We start from the raw sequence: 22,563 nt of genomic DNA on the forward strand, positions 1-22,563 counted from the left end.
CCACTGCACAATTTTCTTTTGTTCCCAGGGGAAATCCTGCAGGTACTTTTCTGTAGTGGTGAACCTCTCAACTGCAGAGTCCAGATTATCAATGCTTTTAGGATTTGTATTTCCAAGGCAGCGCTGTATCCTCACTGGTAGGGACCGGATGAAATGATCAGAGACCACACGGTCCACAATCTGGTCTATGGAGAGGGCTTCCTGCTGCAACCACTTGGTGAGATGGTAGAGGTCATAAACCTGGGTAGAGGCTTGTCAGGATATTATTCCCAGTTGTAGACATGCTGGGCTCGGACAGCTAAGGTAACCCCTAGCCTAGCAAGGATCTCCCCTTTCAGCTTTGAATAAACTTTTGCGTCCTGCATTCACAGGTCAAAGTAGGCTTTTTCGGGTTCTCCTGACAAAAATGGGGTAGACTCTCTATCGACAATCCTTTTGAAGTTACCCAGATATAGGAGGTTGATATTGAACTGCACCAGCTGCTTTATAAGTTCCTCCATGTTTGCCAAATAGTCAGGCCTTCGTCTGCTGATACTGTCCCTTTAAGAGTACTGTCTCTTTAAGAAATCGACCGCATCCTCCACCAAGATGTAGCAGGGTCAGTTTTAGTGTAGAAAGGTCCAAACAAATGTTGGCTTGTCTGAGCACTACCTATACAGCCGCGGTTTCCCCCGCGATCCATGTTGCGGATCGCGGGTACACCCATGCTCCGCTGTGCTGCCTTGCTCCCCTCGCTTGTACTTACCTGTCCTGGCTCCTCATGGCTCCAGTCCCTGGCTCCGGTCCCGCTCCTGCTCGCGGACTAGGCCGCGCGCGCCCCCGCTCTCGAGGGCATGCCCACCTGACTGTTCAAGAATTTAAAGGACCAGCGTCCTCCTTATTGGCGCTGGCATCCCGGCTCTGCTATATAGCCTGGCTACTCCTAGCATCCCCTGCCGGATCTTCAGGTCATTCTGCTGAAGAGAAAGCCTTCCTGAGCATTTCCAGACGCCTCCGTGTTCCTGTGGTGTTCCCATGTTCCTGTGGTGTTCCTGTGTTACCGTAATCCTGTGGCGGTCCTGTATTCCTGTGGCGGTCCTGTAATCCTGTGGTGGTCCGGTTTTCCTGTGGCAGTCTTCCGAGGTCCTGCCAGCAGTCCTTCCGAGGTCCTGCCAGCCATCCTTCCAAAGTCCTGCCAGCCGTCCTTCCTAGGTCCTGCCAGCCGTCCTTCCTAGGTCCTGCCAGCCGTCCTTCCGAGGTCCTGCCAGCTGTCCTTCCTAGGTCCTGCCAGCCGTCCTTCCGAGGTCCTGCCAGCCGTCCTTCCGAGGTCCTGCCAGCCATCCTTCTGGGGTCCTGCCAGCCGTCCTTCCGAGGTCCTGCCATCCCAAGGTCCTGCCATCCCAAGGTCCTGCCATCCCAAGGTCCTGCCTTCCCGTGCTCCTGCCTTCCCGTGCTCCTGCCTTCCCGTGCTCCTGCCTTCCCGTGGTCCTGCTTTCCCGTGGTCCTGCCTTCCAGTGGTCCTGCCTTCCAGTGGTCCTGCCTGCCCCGTGCCCCTACCTTGGCTGCCACCGCAGCCCTAGTCACACCTGTGGAGCGACCTGGTGGCTCCCCGCTGCAGCAAGTCCATCCCGCTTTGCGACGGGCTCTGGCAAAGACGAGGAGTCCACTTAGACTCCACTCCCGGGTTGCGGCTGGCATCGTTATCTCCCGCGGTGGTCCATGGAGTCCACAGACTTTAGTCCCAAGGGACTATTCTCATAGACTGTGACATACATGAATCTGATAAATGTCTGCATATACGTTTTTTAAGTGGAGTGACAGTACATCCAACATATTGGATTTTACAGATCATACAATCAATAAGATAAACTACATGGTGGGAAATACAATTAATGTAGCTACCAATTTTATGTAGAGTGTTATTAGAGAAGGACAAAAAGGTTTTGGTGATGTCGGCAAAGGTACAAGCTTTATTATCTTCTCTGGGATCTGCAAATGTGGATATTATAAAATGATTATGATAAAAATCCACAGCAGAAAGGTATTTCCATTGAAGATTTTCTTCTGTGTGTCTATGAGATTATTAACACGGAGGTAAGGTTCCCCTGCCTCATATGTAACCACCCCCATGATGTCTTTTACTGCCCCACAAGACATGTGCTACTATCCCCCAACCTCATGTTCACTCACATGTATCATGGGGGTGATCATGTTTGTCTTGGGGTTTGGATGGTTATATAAGTGGTGAGGGATGTAAGCTCACATGAGCCCTAAACGTGTAGACCCCCCAAATATGTGAGCACAGCACCCCCATCCATGACATATGTGAGTTAAGTAACATATGAGTTGGAGCCTGGTCATGTATGTCATGTAACCATCCATATGACATCTGTGACAACTCCCCCACATACCTTTTATACCTGTGTATAAACTACTGTCATCCAATCTGTGCACCTATAACTGGCAATAAATGTGCTTGTGGATTGGACAAGAGTGTGGTGCCGGATGCATGTACTGAGAGATGAACAAACCCCGTCGCAGATGGCGTGAAACGCCATTGACGCCCTCTCTCTCATACAAGCAAGGAAGACTGCAAAGAAGAGACTGATGGACATGCCATCGGCAGAAGGGATGAGGACAGAAGATTACAGTGTCACAGTACCGGCTCTGAATACAAGGAAACCAGTGGCCTTGGAAAAGGTACATATTTTCCAAAAGGTACATATTATTTTGCTAAAAGTGGTAGAATAGGCAGAGAATAGTATAGGCCTGAACAACCCCTTTAAATTATTGGCTTTTTCAGGGTAGTGTGAAGGACTATGTGTGCATTCCCATAACATCTTATTGCACAGTGACTATTTCTTCTTCAATGAAGAAAACCGCAAATAAGGGACAAGGACGTGGTTGTGGGAGCTGCTGCTGGTGGTGAAAGAACTGGTGCTGCAGGGAGGGACCTTGCCAGCTACAACTTGTGATGCAAGCAGCCGCCAGGGTTTGCAGCATAATTATGTAGTTGAGGCATTAATACTTACATAAAATAATACATGAATTTCCATACATGAATGTTTTCAACCAGCTCCACCTCTGCCGTCTGAGTAACAAGTCATGGGGATCTATGATGACTCTTCTAGCTGGGATTTAAATTGCATGGCTCTTTAATAAACCTCTCAACACCGATTTTCTGTCATAAGGAGACTGTCTGATAATAAATTACCCCCGTTGTCTGTCTCACATGTTCTTAGACATGAAAAAGTCTATGAGCCAAAAGGGAGTGCAAAATAAGTCCAATATTAGCTATCCCAGTGGCCCAAAATGTCCAATCTATCGCCATTTCACAACCATTTAATTTTAAACAAATCAAAGGATTTTACAAAATTGTAAATTGTAAAGGTCTCCACAATTGTATCAAGGAAAACGTCAGGTTGTTCAGTGAAAAAATTACACCTTACACAGCTCAATACACTGAACTATGAAAAAGTTATTTGTTGGAATTTTTTTTATCAATAGATTTACAATTTTTCAAGAATTAAACCATAATAAAACCTATATACCGTATATACTTGACTATAAGCCCACCCAGGTATAAGCCGAGACCCCTAATTTTACCACCAAAAACTGGGAAAACTTATTGACTCGAGTATAAGCCGAGGGTGGGAAATGCATTGGTGACAGCCTCCCAGTAAATAGCCAGCCCCCAGTAATATACAGCCAGCCTGCCCCCTGTATTATACACCCAGCCTGCCCCATGTTGTATACAGCCAGCTTTCCCCATGTAGTATACAGCTAGCCTGCCCCATGTAGTGTACATCCAGCCTGCCCCATGTCGTATACAGCCAGCCCAGCCTGCCCCCTGTGGTATACAGACAGCCCAGCCTGCCCCCTGAAGTATACAGCCAGCCCAGCCTGCCCCCAGTAGTATACAGCCAGCCCAGCCTGCCCCCAGTAGTATACAGCCAGCCCAGCCTGCCCCCTGTGGTATACAGCCAGCCCAGCCTGCCCCCCGAAGTATACAGCCAGCCCAGCCTGCCCCCTGTAGTATACAGCCAGCCCAGCCAGCCCCCAGGAGTATACAGCCAGCCCAGCCTGCCCCCAATAGTATACAGCCAGCCAGCCTGCCCCCAATAGTATACTCACCCTGCGGCTCCCCCAATGTCCGCGCGGCTCCTCTTCAATCTTCTGTCTTCTTTAAAAAGCCTGCAGGGTACGGCCATGTTGTCTTCCAGTCAGCAGGCACATACTATGACGTCAGCAGCGGCCACGTAATAGTATGCGCCTGCCGGCTGGAAGATTCCATGGACGAGCCCTGCAGGCTTTTTAAAGAAGACAGAAGATTGAAATAGAGCCGCAAGGAGGAAAGAAGCAGAGCCGCGCGGACATCAGTGGAGCCGCGCCAAACATAGGGGCCCACGAAGGGTGAGTACAGGCGGTCCCCTACTTAAGGACACCCGACTTACAGACGATCCATAGTTAAAGACGGACCCCTCTCTCTGGTTGCTTTAGTCTAGTCCCAGACTTCACTGAGCAGCTGTACATTGTATGTAATGAAGCTTTATTGATAATCCTTGGTCCCTTTACAGAAAAAAATTGTAAAACTCCGATTGTCACTGGGGCAAAAAATTTTTTGTCTGGATCTACCATTATAAAATATACAGATGTAGCTCTTTTGATGGCCGCATCTGGCTCGCATCCAGGGCCAGGGTCGCATCCAGAAATTGGGTTTTTAACCCCTTAATGACCGCCGTATCGGCTTTAAGAAGAAGATTGCGGGACACCGGGTCTCGCTGGTGCCGGTGTCGGGCTGTGATATCACAGCCCAAAACCGGCAATAACACCCGGGATCGGAAAAACTTACCGGGGATCCGATCCCTTCTGCCTCAGCCCCGGGTTCCGACGAGTGACCCGGGGCTGTCGGCTCCTCTCTGTGCCGGGTTCCGCCTCCTGGCAATTATCTATACATTGTATCTCATCCCGTACATAATAAGCCCTCATAAGTTCGCATTACCAAAAAAAAAAAAAAATTATAGTTCGTACAATGTGACAATACAAATCTGCTGTGAATGGCGCCTCCATTCATTCTATTCTCGGCTGTGCGCCCGTACAGAAGTTTACCACCACATATGGGGTATCAGTAAACGCGGGAGGAATTGGGCATCAAGCGATGCAGTGCGTTTCATCATTTAATTTATTCTGAAAATGTCAGTTTTGGCCTAAATGAATGTATTTTCCCAAAAAATTCTATAGTTTCTAAATCGCAGGTCCATATTTTTTAACTCATGTGAAACACTTAAAGGGTTAATAGACTTAATAGAAGTTGTTTTACATATGTTGAGGGGTGAAGTTTCTATAGTGGGGTAATTTATGGGGTTTTACTACTATTTAGGCCTCTCAAAGTCACTTGGAAGCTGAGTTGTCCTTCAAAATGTGAGTTTTGGCAATTTTCATGAAAATAAGAAATATCGCACCTAAAGTTCTGCACCTCATAACATCCTAGAAAAATGACCGGAAGCATAAAATATCATACCAACATAAAGCAGATATTCTGTAAATGTTAATTATCAAACTTTTTGGGTAGTTTTACATCTTGTCTGGAAACCAGAACATTTCAAACTTGGAAAATGAAGAATTTTTACAAACTTTTGCCAAATTTTCACTTTTTTTCAGAACGAAACGCAAAACTTATCACTTAAATTTTATAACTAACATGAAGTACAATGTGTCACGAGAAAACATTCTCAAAATCACCAGGATATGTTAAAGCGTTCCGAAGTTATAACCAATTATCATGAGACATGTCAGATTTGAAAAATCGAGTCTGGTCATTGAGCTGAAAACTAGTGTCAGTGATAAGGGGTTAAAAAAGCCTTGCTTCTCTACATTACTGCAGCTGATGGCCCGATCGATGGTCACATGACCAAACACCAAGTCTGCTGGGACCTCGTGCTGCTGCAGCTGTGCCTGACCCTCTCCTGCAGGAGCCGACTGTGTGAGGAGGGGGGAGGGGCTGCAGCTCATGTCGGCCGGGATCCAGCACAGAGAGCAGACTGTGCTTCCTGTGCAGCCTCTGTACAGACCCCTGCACTGATATCCTTGGGGATTTATTTAGAAGACTTCTATCTCTACCACAGGCTGTAAGTGTATAAAAGTAACTGTAAATGTGTGTCATATGTAGTGTACTGTGTGTGTAGTATCAGTGTGTCATATGTATTGTACTGTGTGTGTGTGTGTACAGTATCAGTGTGTCATGTGTATTGTACTGTGTGTGCAGTATCAGTGTGTCATGTGTATTGTACTGTGTGTGTGTGTGCGTGTGTGTGGTATCAGTGTGTCATATGTATTGCATAGCTCCCAACCGTCCCGATTTTGACGGGACTTTCCCGTTTTTCGTACCTCTGCCCCGCGTCACGGGTAGCTATAAGATTGTCACGGATTCTCCCCCCAGGTCCCGCTGTGTCCCGGGGCTGTGTCCGCATAGTAAATACTTTGAAAGTCTGAACTCACAGTACAGAATGGCTTCTACAGACATCGGGCAGGGAATCCTTTTCAGAGAAGTGTCGGGCTTAGCGGAGAGAGCAGGGACCATGTCATCAGCTTCAGATCACCATCTGTCCATATATGGTCACTGCATCTCCTAGGGTTCCCCAGAGCAGACATCGGGCAGGGAATCCTTTTCAGAGAAGTGTTGGGTTAGCGGAGAGCAGGGACCACGTCATCAGGCTCAGATCAGCATCTGTCCATATATGGTCTCCAGGGCTTCCCCAGACACAAGCTCTTTATATAATTAAATTAAATAAAGTTTTGCCCAGGCTGAGATTTGAACCTGGGACCCTGTGCACTGCAGACAGGAGCTTAACTAACTGAGCTATAAGCCCAGTGATACAGAGCTGAGGATTTCTGGTAACTAAGACATGTTATCAGCCAGTGTTACACTGTGATACAGACTAATGCACTGATATATAGAGAGGGATCTTCTCAGGGATTATTATTGTAATTATTGAGACTATTATTATTATTATTATTATTATTATTATACATTTTATTATTTTTATTATTATGGAGATGATTATTAATAATGGTAAAAATAATAATCTCAATAATAATAATAATAATAATAATAATAATAATAATAATAATCTCCATAATAATAATAATAGTCTCAATAATTACAATAATCTGAGAAGATCCCTCCCTATATACCAAGGCAGTAAATCTGTGTCACAGTGTAACAAAACACATAGTTCTTAGTTACCAAAATTCTCCACCTTGTCAATCACAGAGGTTATAGCTCAGTTGGTTGAGGCGCTGTGTTATTATTGTACATGGACACTGCAGGTTCTGGGTTCAAATCCCAATGAGGATACTTTTTTTTTTTTTTTTTATTGAGATGATTTTTATTATTTTAATATGGCTAAAATTTGGGGCGTGGCCAGGGAGTGATTGGGGGTGTGGCTTAGGGGGATCGCCGCCATTTCGTCCCTCTTTCCTTTTCACAAATGTTGGGAGGTATGTGCATACCTCCCAACCGTCCCGGTTTCAGCGTGACATTCACGGTTTTACACCAATGTCCCGCTGCCCCGGGCGGTTGAGAGATAGTCACGCTTTTCCTGCCATTGTCCCGGACCAAGAGACGAAGTCCCGTCTCCTGGTCCCGGGACACACTGCTGTAGATGCAGAGACACGGGCTCTGGAGCAGCGCGGCTGCAAGGAAGTGAGCTGACAGCTCCCAGCACTCCCCCCTCCTCCTCCCCCGGGCCGGACCCTCCCCCCTGTGAGAGCTGAGCCTCGTGTCCAGAGTCAGTGCAGGTATCAGCACCGGGCACAGCATGGACCCTGCCATAGGTGACTCCCCTGCAGCTCCTGCTTGTTCCCCCTCCCCCCCTGTGAGAGCTGTCCGGAGTCAGTGCAGGACCCGGCCATAGGAGGCTCCTCTGCAGCTCCTGCTTGTTCCCCCTCCCCCCCTGTGAGAGCTGTCCGGAGTCAGTGCAGGACCCGGCCATAGGAGGCTCCTCTGCAGCTCCTGCTTGTTCCCCCTCCTCCTCCCCCCTGTGAGAGCTGTCAGTGCAGGTATCATCCAGGGAAACAGCAGAACCCGGCCATAGGAGACTCCCCTGCAGCTCCTGATAGCTGTGGAGGGGGAGGGAGGCAGCACAGACAGAGACCACATCGCTGCCAACTCTACACTGACAATCTCCACTGCAGGGACCAGGGAGGACAACTACTCCCATCAGTGAGTAAGGTCAGTGACTGTATGATAGAAGACATTTATCAGGGCTTGTGTGTCAGTTTTGTGACGTACAAGCCCTGAAATAATCGCAACGCCTTGCAAATCGCCAGACATTGCGATTATTTTGCTCCTCACACCTTCTCCATGCCAAGAGGGCATGAGGGAGATGTAGACAGCGGCACCTGCGCCCTCGCTATAACCTGTGAACTTTCATGACAGAAAGTTCACAGGTTACTAAGCATTTCCACACCTGTCTGATTGTAACCGATCTATTACAATGTGCGATTTACACATAGTAATAGATGATTGGGAAAATCCCCATATACTGCCATACTGTAGTATACTGTAGTATAGCAGTATATGGTAGGATCAATCAGACAACCTAGGGTTAAAGTACCCTTGATGATCTGAAAAATTGTAAAAAAAATAAAATAAACAAAGCCCATAAATATTCAAATCACCTCTTTACCTAGAACTGATATAAATATAAATAAACAGTAAAAATCATGAACACATTAGGTATCACTGTGTCCGAAAATGTCCAATCTATCAAAATATAATAACAGTTATTCCCAGAGTTTAACTCCGTAACGGAAAATAGCGTCCAAGTCAAAAAATGCCACTTTTTTGCCATTTTGCAAAATATTAAAGATGTAATAAAAAGTGATCAAAAGGTCTTACAGTCCTAAAAATGGTAGCATTGAAAATGGCATCTCATCTCGCAAAAATTACCCCAACCACAACCACGTGCACTGAAGTATGAAAAAGTTCTTAGCGCCAGAAGATTCATTTTTGTAAATGTATGAAAACATTATAAAACCTACAAATTTGGTATCCCATCACACAGCTCTGTACATGGAGAAATATAAAAAGCTCAGGATTGAAAAATGCAAAAATTAAACGGGCCATTAATGATGCAGGATTAAACTAATGTCTCTAACTCCACACCAGACTGAGGCTGCATTCACATGAACGTATGGGGGACATATATACGGCCGATATACGTCCCCCATACACTTCTATGGGCTCACGGCCCTGTACGGGAGCGTTACGGTACAGCACACGTGCGGCACCATACTGTTCCGTAGCCCATAGAAAGTTGGGACATGTCCCATCTTTCTATGTGATACGGGGCCGTGCGCTGTATATCCCTGTGGAGAGCGGCGGGGGTGAGCTGTGCTCATGCCCTGCTCCTCTCCCCAGCGCCGGTGTATGCCCGCCGTACTACGTTACAGCGGGCATACATCGTGTGAATGTAGCTTATTGCTCACCATACAGATGGTGCCAAGAAGCAGATGGGCACGTGTGGGCATTCTTAAGGACACTATTGCATAGTGCATGTATACACATCAAGGTGCGGTCACACGCACCACTAGGGTAGTGTTTACACACGTAACACCAGCGCATGAGCGAATGCCTCGGCCCCATCTCATTTGCATTTCCATGTGATTGCTTAGCGATCACATGCTTTCATTGGAAACGCAAATGCGATTGAGCCAAGACGCGCCCAATACACTAGCGTTGCATTTGTAAATGTAGCGCTAGTGGTACATGTAACCGCACTCTGAGGCTTTCAAAAATTATGTGATCACCTTTTTAAAATTCAGCTTTGAAAGAAAACAATCACTGAACAGCGAGAAGGGGGTGTGGCTAGGGGGTGTGGCCAAGGGCGTGGTTAATGTCCCTCTTTCTATTTGTGAAAAGTTGGGAGGTATGGGTATGTGTATTGTACTGTGTGTGTAGTATCAGTGGGTCATATGTATTGTGCTGTGTGTGTAGTATCAGTGTGTCATATGTATTGTGCTGTGTGTGCAGTATCAGTGTGTCATATGTATTGTGCTGTGCGTGCAGTATCAGTGTGCCATATGTATTGTGCTGTATGTGTAGTATCAGTGTGTCATATGTAGTGTACTGTGTGTGTGTGTGTGTGCGCAGTATCAGTGGGTCATATGTATTGTGCTGTGTGTGCAGTATCAGTGTGCCATATGTATTGTGCTGTGTGTGTAGTATCAGTGTGTCATATGTAGTGTACTGTGTGTGTGTGTGTGTGCGCAGTATCAGTGTGCCATATGTATTGTGCTGTGTGTGTAGTATCAGTGTGTCATATGTAGTGTACTGTGTGTGTGTGTGTGTGCGCAGTATCAGTGGGCCATATGTATTGTGCTGTGTGTTCAGTATCAGTGTGTCATATGTATTGTACTGTGTGTTCAGTATCAGTGTGTCATATGTATTGTACTGTGTGTTCAGTATCAGTGTGTCATATGTATTGTACTGTGTGTTCAGTATCAGTGTGTCATATGTATTGTATTGTGTGTGCAGTCAGTGTGTCATATGTATTGTACTGTGTGTGTGTGTGCAATATTAGGCCACATGCACATTAACATGGGGGCATTTTGCAGGCCACAAACAATGGGCTCTGTCCCATTGTCTACAACCCATCTGATAACGGTGGGGTGAGTGGTACTCATCTCGTAAATGTCCAGAGTAAGTGACTCTGCGGGATACAAAGACGGCAGGTCTTTCTCCTGTCGTCTTTGCATGTATGAGGAGGTTCTGCAGCAGCTGAGGCTTGTGTGTAACAGTGTCTGTCCATGCTGTACTAGGCCACCACTGGACCACAACAATGGTAATTCCCTGTAAAATAAAAACTAGATAATTTACATTGGAGCTTGCCATGCAGGACATCTCGCCCAGCACTCTGGCTTCTTCCTTCTTCTGCGCATGCCTGAAAGCTGCATCTCTCATCATCAGGTGGGAAGAAGCCAGATCCAGGCAGCACATTAAAAAGAAGCCAGAGTGCTGGACGAGATGTTATGGATTGCAAGCTCGCATGTAAATTATCTAGTTTTTATTTTACAGCTAATTACCAGTGTTTCGGCCCAGTTGTGGCTTGGTACAGTGTCCCTTTAAACATATTGTACGGCTCTCGCTGAATTATATTTTAAAGTATGTGGCGCTTATGGCTCTCTCAGCCAAAAAGGTTCCTGACCCCTGTTCTAGTGAAAGCTCTGTTGCCTATATAGTTTTCACATTTCTTAACACGAATGTCTGGTTGTTACTCTATGCATGCCCTAAAGGCAGTTGCATCATAGTTATACTTTACTATGTTTATATTTCACTATATTCTATGAAACCTTGAATAAAAATAATCTTAAAGGAACTAAAACACTATACTTTGCAGTTCAATCATGATAAAATACCAGTCTTATACCCATTTGTGTCAGTGTTTTCTTACAATGCTAGGCTTAGTAGTATTTGCATCAGTGTTACCTTACACTACCAGTCTGAGACCTATTTGCGCCTCTAAGTGTTCTCTTTTGGCTTAGGGAGGTTATAGGTTTTTATGAGAAGTTTTTGAAGGTCCTCTCTCTCATAATTGTGATCATATATAATCATTTTGATTCATATTTATGTTTGGTAAACACTCTTATAACTATATATGCATTTACAGTATCATACAGTTATAAGTTACCTGCCTTATTACTATGTGCATCATACAGTGATACCTTACATTACCAGTCTTAGTAACATTTACTACAAACTTTTAACTATATCCTATATATGTTTTTCTTAATTGCAGTATCTATGTTCACTGAACCTGTTTATTCCAAAAGCGCAGTGCCAGAGACTAGCAGGTCAGTCAGGGATAATTAATGCTTGCGCTTTTTAAGGCAGTCTAAAGAACTGCATGTGTTTACTGATAATATGATGCAGGGCCAGTGACTAATTTATATTTTAGCTTCATATGGTACTATAGTGCAGTACACACTCACCGGCCACTTTATTAGGTACACCTGTCCAACTGCTCGTTAGCACTTAATTTCTAATCAGCCAATCACATGGCGACAACTCAGTGCATTTAGGCATGCAGACATGGTCAAGACAATCTCCTGCAGTTCAAACCAAGCATCAGTATGGGGAAGAAAGGTGATTTGAGTGCCTTTGAACGTGGCATGGTTGTTGGTGCCAGAAGGGCTGGTCTGAGTATTTCAGAAACTGCTGATCTACTGGGATTTTCATGCACAACCATCTCTAGGGTTTACAGAGAATGGTCCGAAAAAGAAAAAAACATCCAGTGAGCGGCAGTTCTGTGGGCGGAAATGCCTTGTTGATGCCAGAGGTCAGAGGAGAATGGGCAGACTGGTTCAAGCTGATAGAAAGGCAACAGTGACTCAAATCGCCACCCGTTACAACCAAGGTAGTCAGAAAAACATCTCTGAACGCACAGTACGTCGAACTTTGAGGCAGATGGGCTACAGCAGCAGAAGACCACACCGGGTGCCACTCCTTTCAGCTAGGAACAGGAAAATGAGGCTACAATTTGCACAAGCTCATCGAAATTGGACAGTAGAAGATTGGAAAAACGTTGCCTGGTCTGAGGAGTCTCGATTTCTGCTGCGGATGGTAGGGTCAGAATTTGGCGTCAACAACATGAAAGCATGGATCCATCCTGCCTTGTATCAACGGTTCAGGCTGGTGGTGATGGTGCCATGGTGTGGGGAATATTTTCTTGGCACTCTTTGGGCCCCTTGGTACCAATTGAGCATTGTTGCAACGCCACAGCCTACCTGTGTATTGTTGCTGACCATGTCCATCCCTTTATGACCACAATGTACCCAACATCTGATGGCTACTTTCAGCAGGATAATGCGCCATGTCATAAAGCTGGAATCATCTCAGACTGGTTTTTTGAACATGACAATGAGTTCACTATACTCAAATGGCCTCCACAGTCACCAGATCTCAATCCAATAGAGCATCTTTGGGATGTGGTGGAACGGGAGATTCGCATCATGGATGTGCAGCCGACAAATCTGCGTCAACTGTGTGATACCATCATGTCAATATGGACCAAAATCTCTGAGGAATGCTTCCAGCACCTTGTTGAATCTATGCCATGAAGAATTGAGGCAGTTCTGAAGGCAAAAGGGGGTCCAACCCGTTACTAGCATGGTGTACCTAATAAAGAGGCTGGTGAGTGTATATGTATATATCTGTATATGTTTTTACCATTTCTCTATATACATTTTATATAAGCATATATAATGCTAGCTTTTAATGAAATTCATATTATGTATGAAAATGTATTTATTATATTTATTATAATGTTCCTTTTTTGAGATAGTCATGATTTATAAATCACCCCAATTGTATAAATTATGTGTTAAAAAGTGTGGTAGGATATATCTGTCACTGTTCTTATAATGGCACCAGGAAAACTTCATAGCTATAATAGCCACAATCTACGATTATCCCCATAGCCTATGGACCAACTTTCTACTACCCCATACACGGGGAACCTCATTTTTACTGAATTACTGAAATATTCTTTAATTGCATCCCAATCAAAATGTACAAAGCCTCAAATAATTATTTTCTTTAAGGTATTTTAAACTGTAATGTTAGTTAAAAAACTGCAGCCTTGGTTCCTACGTCTTCCTAGTCTTGTACTGCCATTGAACCTTTAGTGAGAAAAACTCATCCTCCTCCAAAAGCAGTGGAGTACCTGTTCGACTGTTGGACCAGCAACCCACCCTGCAAGCCATGTGTGGACTGGCCTGATAAAAGTATCTCCTCTTCGTCCTCCTTTGCAATCATTATATCCTCCATGGCCTGAAGAGCTTTTTCAAGCAGGATGAAGATAAGGATGGTAGCGTTGAAGATGGTGAGATCAGTGCTCTCCATATTGGTGGCATATTGAAAGCACTGCATCATGGCACAAATGTCCCTCATGAAGATCCAGTCTGTGGTCGTTAAGTGCATTTAGTCATTACTTTGACTCCACCATGCTGGAACTCAAATATTGGCTGCTTCAGCTCACACACCCTTTTCAGCATATGAAAAACACTGAGTTTGTAAATCATATAAGAGATGTAGGGTGGGCAACCAAAAGTTCTTCTGCAGCATTCAGGTGTAAATGCTCAAAATGTCCATACACACCACACACCCCATGCAGCAGCTCTGGCAGGTTTGTGTAGTTGCCCATGATCCTTTTCACCACCAAGTTTAGTACATGCGCAAAGCACAGGATATGCTTCAACCTTGCTTGGGACGTTTCCATGGTAGTCTCATTGGAATAAAACATTTTGTACTTAAAACCTCTTTTACAAATAAGTTTTCCCACAAAGTGTCTGTTTTTTCAAAAAAGGTTCATTTTATTCCTATGTTTTTTAAATAGTTTCAGGTAAACCAGGGAGATAGGGGTCGGGAAGGAATTTGTCAAAACTTTGGGCAGTATGTAGTTTTGTGCCGAGACAAATGGTCCTGAAACTGACTAAATAAGAAGGGAAGAGAAGAAGAAGTGGAGAAGGAGCATGACGCAACTGGAGGCAAGGAGTTATGTCTGGCAGTCATTGGTGGTGGAAGTATATTTTCTGACCACCGTCCATCTTTGTTCTTTTCCTGCAGTGAATATTACTAAGGATACCAGCTACATTACTTTTATGTAGCTGTAATAGACATGAAAATGTTTGCTGCAAAAGGCTGCTTGCAGTACGAGTCTTTACTCCTATAACCTTTTGCAGGAGTCCTGGTTCCGGGGGCTAACATGTAACAAAACAGCAGAGTACTGTCCTCTGCTATGTAGCCCCGACACGTAATCCAACCCCAAATAGCCCACAGAGTGGCACATTGTTGGATGCTTTATTCAGCAAGTGGCATTACAGGAAGATGCATGACACGTCCACGGCAACTGGCCATTACACACAGAATCAGGCTTTTTCAAGCCTCTGACATCTCTGACAAGCCTCTGGATACTCTGGAAATACCTGTTCTCAGATGGTTGCCAGTGGAACAGTACACAAGATACACATGATAATGTGACTAGAGATGGGCGAATTTGTTGAAATTAGGTTTGACCCGATTCACAGAATTTCCTGAAAAAATTTGATTCGACTAGAATCGAATCATGATGAATCACGTTAAAAAACAGGTATTTCCTTGCTGCAGAGAGTCTGTAGGGTGTTGTAGAACATTGTGCTATGCTTAAATATGCATAGGGAGCATGGTTTGGTCTTCATGACACATGACAGCCGTCGCTCTTAGTATTCCCAATTCCATGGGCACTTGCAGAGGCCAACTTCACCAAATAAGCAAAGCGGGAATGCAGCCTGACAAGGTAACATCTGTGCCAGCTCAAAAGGACTGAGCTGAGGGCCAATATCCCACTATAACATCTGCACTCTTTTTACACTGACATCAGATGATTCCATAGATTACAACAAAACCGGTTAAACGCAGATACATTTAGAAACCCCCCAAGGGTGCAGAGGGTGTCGGCGGTAATTTTGCTCAGTATCACTAAAGCCAAAAACAAACAGGAGTGGATCCAAAACAGAGATGACCAGAAAAGGGGATATTTGCATGTCCTCTGTGTTCTGTATCCACTCCTACTTTTGGCTATCAATCCTCATGGCAACATCATACAGCGATGGAGGGTGAAAACAACATTATGGAAATCACAGGGTGTTCCAGGGAGACAGCAGTCAGTTAGCAGCAGCATAAGTAGGCCGCAGAGTGGCACAATGACCAATTATGGAGGTGACGGAAACATGGCAGGCCACAGAGTGGCACAATGGCACAGCGTGGAGGCTGCGGCGGGAGCAGCAGCAGAAGGCCACAGAGTGGCACAATGACAGTGTGGAGGGGACGGCAACATGGTAGGCCACAGAGTGGCACAATGACAGAGTGTGGAGGTGGCAACAGCAGAAGGAGGTCAGAAAGTGGCACAATGACAGAGTGTGGAGGTGGCAGAAGCAGCATGAGGTCAGAGAGTGGCAACTTATCAACAATTATAGTAAGACATATACAAAGGATAAAAACTAGAGATGAGCGAGCACTAAAATGCTCGGGTGTTAGTTATTTGAGACAAACTTTTCCCGATGCTCGAGTGGTCGTCTCGAATAACGAACCCCATTGAAGTCAATGGGAGACTCGAGCATTTTTCAAGGGGACCAAGGGTCTGCACAGGGAAGCTTGGCCAAACACCTGGAAACCTCAGAAAATGATGAAAAATCAGCCTGACACCGCTCGTTTGATAAGGGGACGACATGTGGAGGCAGCCATGGAGACGACTTCCATGATTAAGAGTGACAGTATGGGGCATCCATATTGCTTCTATGATTGAAACTTCAGGTCTCCAGCATGGCGGCGACAGATGGGCCGAGTTCCATTATGTATCTGGTGAAACACCTGAAAATTCTGCCTGACACAGCTCGTTTGATAAGGGCATGATGTGCTGCATATCCTCTCGTGCTCCAGCGTCTGGGGTATAGAGAGTTGAAAGTTGCGCATGGAGACATTGGTGGATGCTGTGGAGGATCGTGGAGGCAAAATGGACAGGAAACAGCAGGGGCAGTATGCATGGATGCCTCTGAGGCTGCCTAATCTTGGGATGGAGATGGCGGTCTGCTGCCAGGCGAGCTTTTGCCTGTCCAAGCCCCTGTCTCTTGGCTCCTCCCAACCCCAAATGGACCTGGGGGCCAGAAGCGTTTACTTTGAAAAAATTATAATTTTCAAAGCAGGCTGGGTCGTTTGAATATTTCACCTAGGAATAATCGAATAGCATAGCGGTTCTATTTTTAATAGTTTTTTCGTAAGTGGTCCATGATTAAGAGCGACAGTAAGGGGCATCCATATTGCACTGCTATGATTGCAACTTCAGGTCTCCAGCATGGTGGTGACAAATAGGCTGAGTTCCATTATGTATCTGGTGAAACACCTGAAAATTCTGCCTGACACAGCTCGTTTGATAAGGGGACGATGTATGGAGGCAGTAAGGTAGTAGTATTAAAGGTGCTGCAGTTAAAACTATGTTAGTTGGATCTTGGGATGGAGCTGGTGCTCCGCTGCCAGGGGAGCTTTCGCCTGTCCAAGCCCCTGTCTCTCGGCTCCTCCCAACCCAAAATTGCCCTGGGGGCCAGAAGCGTTTACTTTGAAAAAAATTATAATTTTCAAAGCAGGCTGGGTTAGTGTAGTAGTGTTCTTATAAGTTTGGGTTATGGCGGGTGAGGTTAATGTAAGCAGATGCATAAAAAGCGCTGAAATAATATCGGTAAATGATAAAAGTTTGCCAGTATATTTTGTGGATAACACAGCAGGGTGGCGACAAAGTTAACAAGTTTGATGTGGAAGCCATGAAAACAACCCAAAATTCTGCCTGACACAGCTCGTTTGATAAAGGGACGATGTATGGAGGCAGCTATATGGACGACTTTGGGAGGCAGCTATGGAGATGACGTGTGGAGGTAGCAATGGAGACAACGTGGGGAGGCAGCTAAAAAGACGACGTGTGGAGGCTGCTATGGAGACAATTTAATTTGGATAGTGTCTGTAGCAGTCCAAAAAAGTTTTCAAACCAGAGGACCGGGTAGGTGGCCCTCCAGAAAAATTAAATGCATAGAGTACTATAGCTAGAGCTAGTTGGCCCTGGTAAAAAATAGCCAGTTTCCTCTGCTTTAGTGTACAAAGAGGAGGAGAAGGAGGAAAATGAGGAGGAGGAGTGCAGAAATTATTCAGGTTGAGCTTCCTTCACCTGGTGGAGAATGGAAATCCTGAGAAATCCAGGCTTTATTCATCTTGATAAGCGTCAGCCTGTCAGCGCTGTCAGCGCTGTCAGTCGACAGGCGTGTTTGCTTATCGGTGATGATGCCACCAGCTGCACTGAAAACCCGCTCGGACTACACGCTAGCGGCAGGGCAGGCAAGAACTTCCAAGGCATACAGCGCCAGTTCGTGCCACATGTCCAGCTTTGAAACCCAGTAGTTGTAGGGAGCTGTGTGATCTTTTAGGACGATGGTATGGTCAGCTACGTACTCCCTCACCATCTTTCTGTAAAGATCAGCCCTACTCTGCCGAGACTGGGGACAGGTGACAGTGTCTTGCTGGGGTGACATAAAACTGGCAAAGGCCTTGTAAAGCGTACCTCTGCCAGTGCGGGACAAGCTGCCTGCTAACCTACTCTCCCTCGCTACTTGTCCCGCAGAAGTACATCCTCTGCCGCTAGTGCTGTCAGAAGGGAAATACTGTTTCAGCTTGTGTACCAGGGCCTGCTGGAATTCATGCATTCTCACACTCCTTTCCTCTCCAGGGATGAGAGTGAAAAGATTTTGCTTGTACCTTGGGTCCAGGAGAGTAAATACCCAGTAATCGGTGCTGGAATAAATTCTTTGAACGCGAGGGTCACGGGATAGGCAGCCTAGCATGAAATCTGCCATATGTGCCAGAATACCAACGCACAAGAATTCACTCCCCTCACCGGCCTGACTCTCCATTTCCTCCTCCTCCAACTCCTCTTCTTCTGCCCATACACGCTGAACAGTGAAGGACTGAACAATGCTCCCCATACTCTTCTTCTGCCTCTTCTTCTGCCCATACACGCTGAACAGTGAAGGACTGAACAATGCTCCCCTCTTCTGTCTCGCCAACATTCTCCTCCTCTTCCTCCTCATCCTCCTCCACCTCCTCCGATATGCGCTGAGAAACAGACCTGAGGGTGCTTTGGCTATCAACTAGGGAATCTTCTTCCCCCGTCTCTTGTGACGAGCGCAAAGCTTCTGACTTCATGCTGACCAGAGAGTTTTTCAACAGGCCAAGCAGCGGGATGGTGAGGCTAATGATGGCGGCATCGCCACTGACCGTCTGTGTTGACTCCTCAAAGTTACTCAGCACTTGACAGATATCAGACATCCACGTCCACTCCTCATTGTAGACTTGAGGAAGCTGACTGACCTGATACCAGTTCTGGTGGAAGTTGACATCTGGCAGTCTACAATCGCTCTGCGCTGCTGGTAATCTCTGGATAACATGGTTAATGTTGAATTCCACCTTGTTGGCACGTCACACAACAGTCGGTGAGCAGGCAGTTGGAGGCGGCGCTGCACTGCCCTGAGAGTGGCAGCATCTGTGCTGGACTTCCTGAAATGCGCACAGATGCGGCGCACCTTTGTGAGCAAATCAGACAGATTGGGGTATGTCTTGAGGAAACGCTGAACTATGAGATTTAACACATGGGCCAGGCATGGCACATGTGTCAGTCTGCCGAGTTGCAGAGCCGCCACCAGGTTACGGCTGTTGTCACACACAACCATGCCTGGCTTCAGGTTCAGCGGTGCCAGCCACAGATCAGTCTGCGCCGTGATTCCCTGTAATAGCTCTTGGGCGGTGTGCCTTTTGTTGCTTAGGCTCAGCAGTTTGAGCACCACCTGCTGTCGCTTAGCGACGGCACTGCTGCTGTGCCTAGAGCTACCGACTGATGGCGCCATGCCCATGGATGGTAATTCGTAGGAGGAGCTGGAGGAGGGGTGGTAGGAGGAGGAGGGATACTAGGCCTGAGAGACCTGGACCGAGGTAGGCCCCGCAATCCTCGGCATCGGCAGTATATGACCAGCCCCAGGGTCAGACTCGGTCCCAGCCTCCACCAAGTTAACCCAATGTGCCGTCAGCAATACATAGTGGCCCTGCCCGGCAGCACATTGTCCACGTGTCCGTGGTCAGGTGGACCTTGTCAGAAACGGCATTGGTCAGGGCACGGATGATGTTTTCTGACAAGTGCTGGTACAGGGCTGGGACGGCACATCGGGAAAAGTAGTGGCGGCTGGGGACCGAATACCGAGGGGCGGCCGCCGCCATAAGGTTGCGAAAGGCCTCGGTCTCTACCAGCCTATAGGGCAGCATCTCCATGCTAAGTAATTTGGAGATGTGGACGTTAAGGGCTTGGGCATGTGGGTGAGTGCACTGTATTTCCTCTTGCTCTCCAGATTTTGGGGTATAGAGAGCTGGACGCTGCGCATGGAGACATTGGTGGATGCTGTGGAGGATTGTGGAGGCGACGGTGTGGTTTTCACACGGGAGGTGCTTGGACCAGGGCCCTGGGCAGGGGGATGACTAGCAGAGGCAGCAGATGACACAGGGGAAGGAGCAGTGGTGTGCCCGGACGGAGGTGAACGGCCTTGGTTCCATTGAGTGGGGTGTTTAGCATTCATATGCCTGCGCATACTGGTGGTGGTTAAGCTGGTAGTGGTGGAACCCCTGCTGATCCTGGTGTGGCACAGGTTGCACACCACAGTCCGTCGGTCATCCGGTGTTTCTTTAAAGAACCTCCAGACTTCCGAAAATCTAGCCTTCACCACGGGAGCTTCACTACGTGAAACATTAGGCGCTGATGCACCAGCTCTGGCCCTGCCTCTCCGTCTGGCCCCACCACTGCCTCTTCCAACCTGTTCTCATCGAGGACTCATCTCAGAAGCACTGTGTTCACCCGGCCTATCCACCCAGCTTGGGTCTGTCACCTCATCATCCTCCGATCCCTCAGTCTGCTCCCCCCTCGGACTTCCTGCCCTGACAAGAACTTCACCACTGTCTGACAACCGTGTCTCCTCATCGTCCGACAGCTCTTTACGCACTTCTTCCACTACATCAACAATATCATCATCACCCACAGACTGCGACCGGTGGAAAACCTGGGCATCGGGAAAGAGCTCAGCAGCAACCGGACAAGTGGTTTGTGACTCTGGGAAGGGTCCAGAAAACAGTTCCTCAGAGTATGTCGGTTCAAATGCCAAATTTTCCTGGGAGGGGGCAGACTGGGGGGAAGGAGGCTGAGGTGGAGGAGCTGGAGGAGTGCTGATTTCGGTGACATGGGTGGACTGCGTGGAAGACTGACTGGTGGACAAATGGCTAGAAGCATTGTCCGCAATCCACGACATCGCCTGTTCGTACTGTTCTGGCCTCAACAGTGCTCTACCACGAGTCCCAGTAACTTGAGACATGAACCTAGGGAGTGTAGCTTTGCGGCATTCCCCTGCTCCCTCATCAGCAGGTGGTGTCTCACCACAGCCTCTGACCCCTGCAGTAGTTGGAAGCCCATGCCCTCTATCCCTACCCCTAGCCCTCGGGTTCAACATTTTCAAAATTAAAGTGTAAACTGTAAGTTGTTTTTTTGTGTTCTTTTGTTTTTGTTTTTTTTTAACAAAACAATCAGAAGAAATCACACAGCAACCATAAAACATGATGATGATTGCTATGGCTAGTTTCTAACCTACACTGACAGCACACAACTGGATTTTGTGGTGTGCCTGTCACTTTAAGTTTTGAAAAAAAAAAAAAAAAGAAAAATCGGCAGATTCATTCAAACCCCTAATAAATTGTCCCACATAGGTGTTTGAGATGGATATGTGTGTCACAAAGAGCTAAATAGAACATTCGCAAGTCTCCCTGCAAATTCGTTGCAATATGGTACTAGCTGCACTACTAGTGCCAGCAAGCCCAGCCACAAGCAAATAAAAAAAAAAATATTCTAGCCCAAACAACGGCTGTTGGGTTCTTGTAGACTCACTCCTGCCTAACAGTGAGCTAATATAACACCCTAACGCTATGCCTGCAGCAGCAGCAGCTCTCTCCCTAACGGCATCCAGACAGAGAATGATGCGAGCAGCGTGGGCAGGGGCTAGTCTATTCCAGGGTCACCTGATCAGGCCAGCCAACCACTGCTATCGACGTGTAAGTGTGCCACGTGATGCTGGGGGGAGTGCAGAGTCTCCTGGCTTGTGATTTTCTCGAGCTGGCGAAATATTCGTCCGAGCAACGAGCAGTTTCGAGTACGCTAATGCTCGAACGAGTGTGTTCGCTCATCTCTAATTAACACCATTTATTTGTTGCAAATAATTACATTCCCTGGTGTTTGCAACTAGAAAGCTCCCCCCCCCCCCCAAGCCCTCACCCCCAAATTCCCATTATACCCCTTGATGAGTCTCTGCAAACAGCATTGCCCACAAATCATCTAAGTAAACACTGTCAGCCCCCTACTTAAGAATACCTGACTTACAGATGGCCCCTAGTTACAAACAGACCACTGGTAATTGGTAATTTACTGTACTTTAGTCCCAGGCTACAATATACAGCTGTAACAGTTATAAAAGGTGTCTGTAATTAAGCTTTATTATTAATCTTGGTTCTTATGACAATCCAACATTTTTAAAATCTAATTGTCACAGAAACCAAAAAAATTCTGGCTGGGGTTACAATTATAAAATATACAGTTCCGACTTACAGTTCCGACTTACATACAAACTAAACTTAAGAACAAACCTATTGAACCTATCTTGTATTTAACCCGGGGGATGCCTGTAGATCTGTATGTCTCAAATACTGTACTCTGAGTAACAATTTTAGCGATGCATATTTTGTTTGGCACAGGCTGGACACAATGGGGCTCATTTACTAAGGGCTCCGCGGCCGCACTTTCGTCGGGGTTCCCGACTTTTTCAGTTTTGCGCCAAATTCCGCTGGGATTTTGTCGCATGCGTGCGGATTTTGGCGCCATCGCACCGGCTTTCACGTGACAGAAATCGGGGGGCGTGGCCGTT

The 22,563-nt window shown here is 46.5% G+C and overlaps 1 protein-coding gene across 4 annotated transcripts in view; it reads left to right on the top strand.

The window, feature by feature from the left end:
* Positions 1-22,563, top strand: part of LOC140105137 (complement factor H-related protein 5-like) — a 307,689-nt gene that overhangs the window by 69,227 nt on the left and 215,899 nt on the right. The window contains exon 1 of one of the 4 annotated variants that reach the window (XM_072129067.1): positions 7,785-7,815. The exons of the other annotated variants lie outside the window; for them this stretch is intronic. Within the exon in view, the coding sequence (XP_071985168.1) occupies positions 7,800-7,815 (16 nt within the window). The 5' untranslated portion in view covers positions 7,785-7,799. Of the gene's footprint in view, positions 1-7,784; positions 7,816-22,563 lie in introns of those variants that run through there. 4 annotated transcript variants of the gene reach the window in all.

This window comes from Engystomops pustulosus, chromosome 10 (assembly GCF_040894005.1).
Source record: "Engystomops pustulosus chromosome 10, aEngPut4.maternal, whole genome shotgun sequence".
NCBI classification, from domain to species: Eukaryota; Metazoa; Chordata; class Amphibia; order Anura; family Leptodactylidae; genus Engystomops; species Engystomops pustulosus.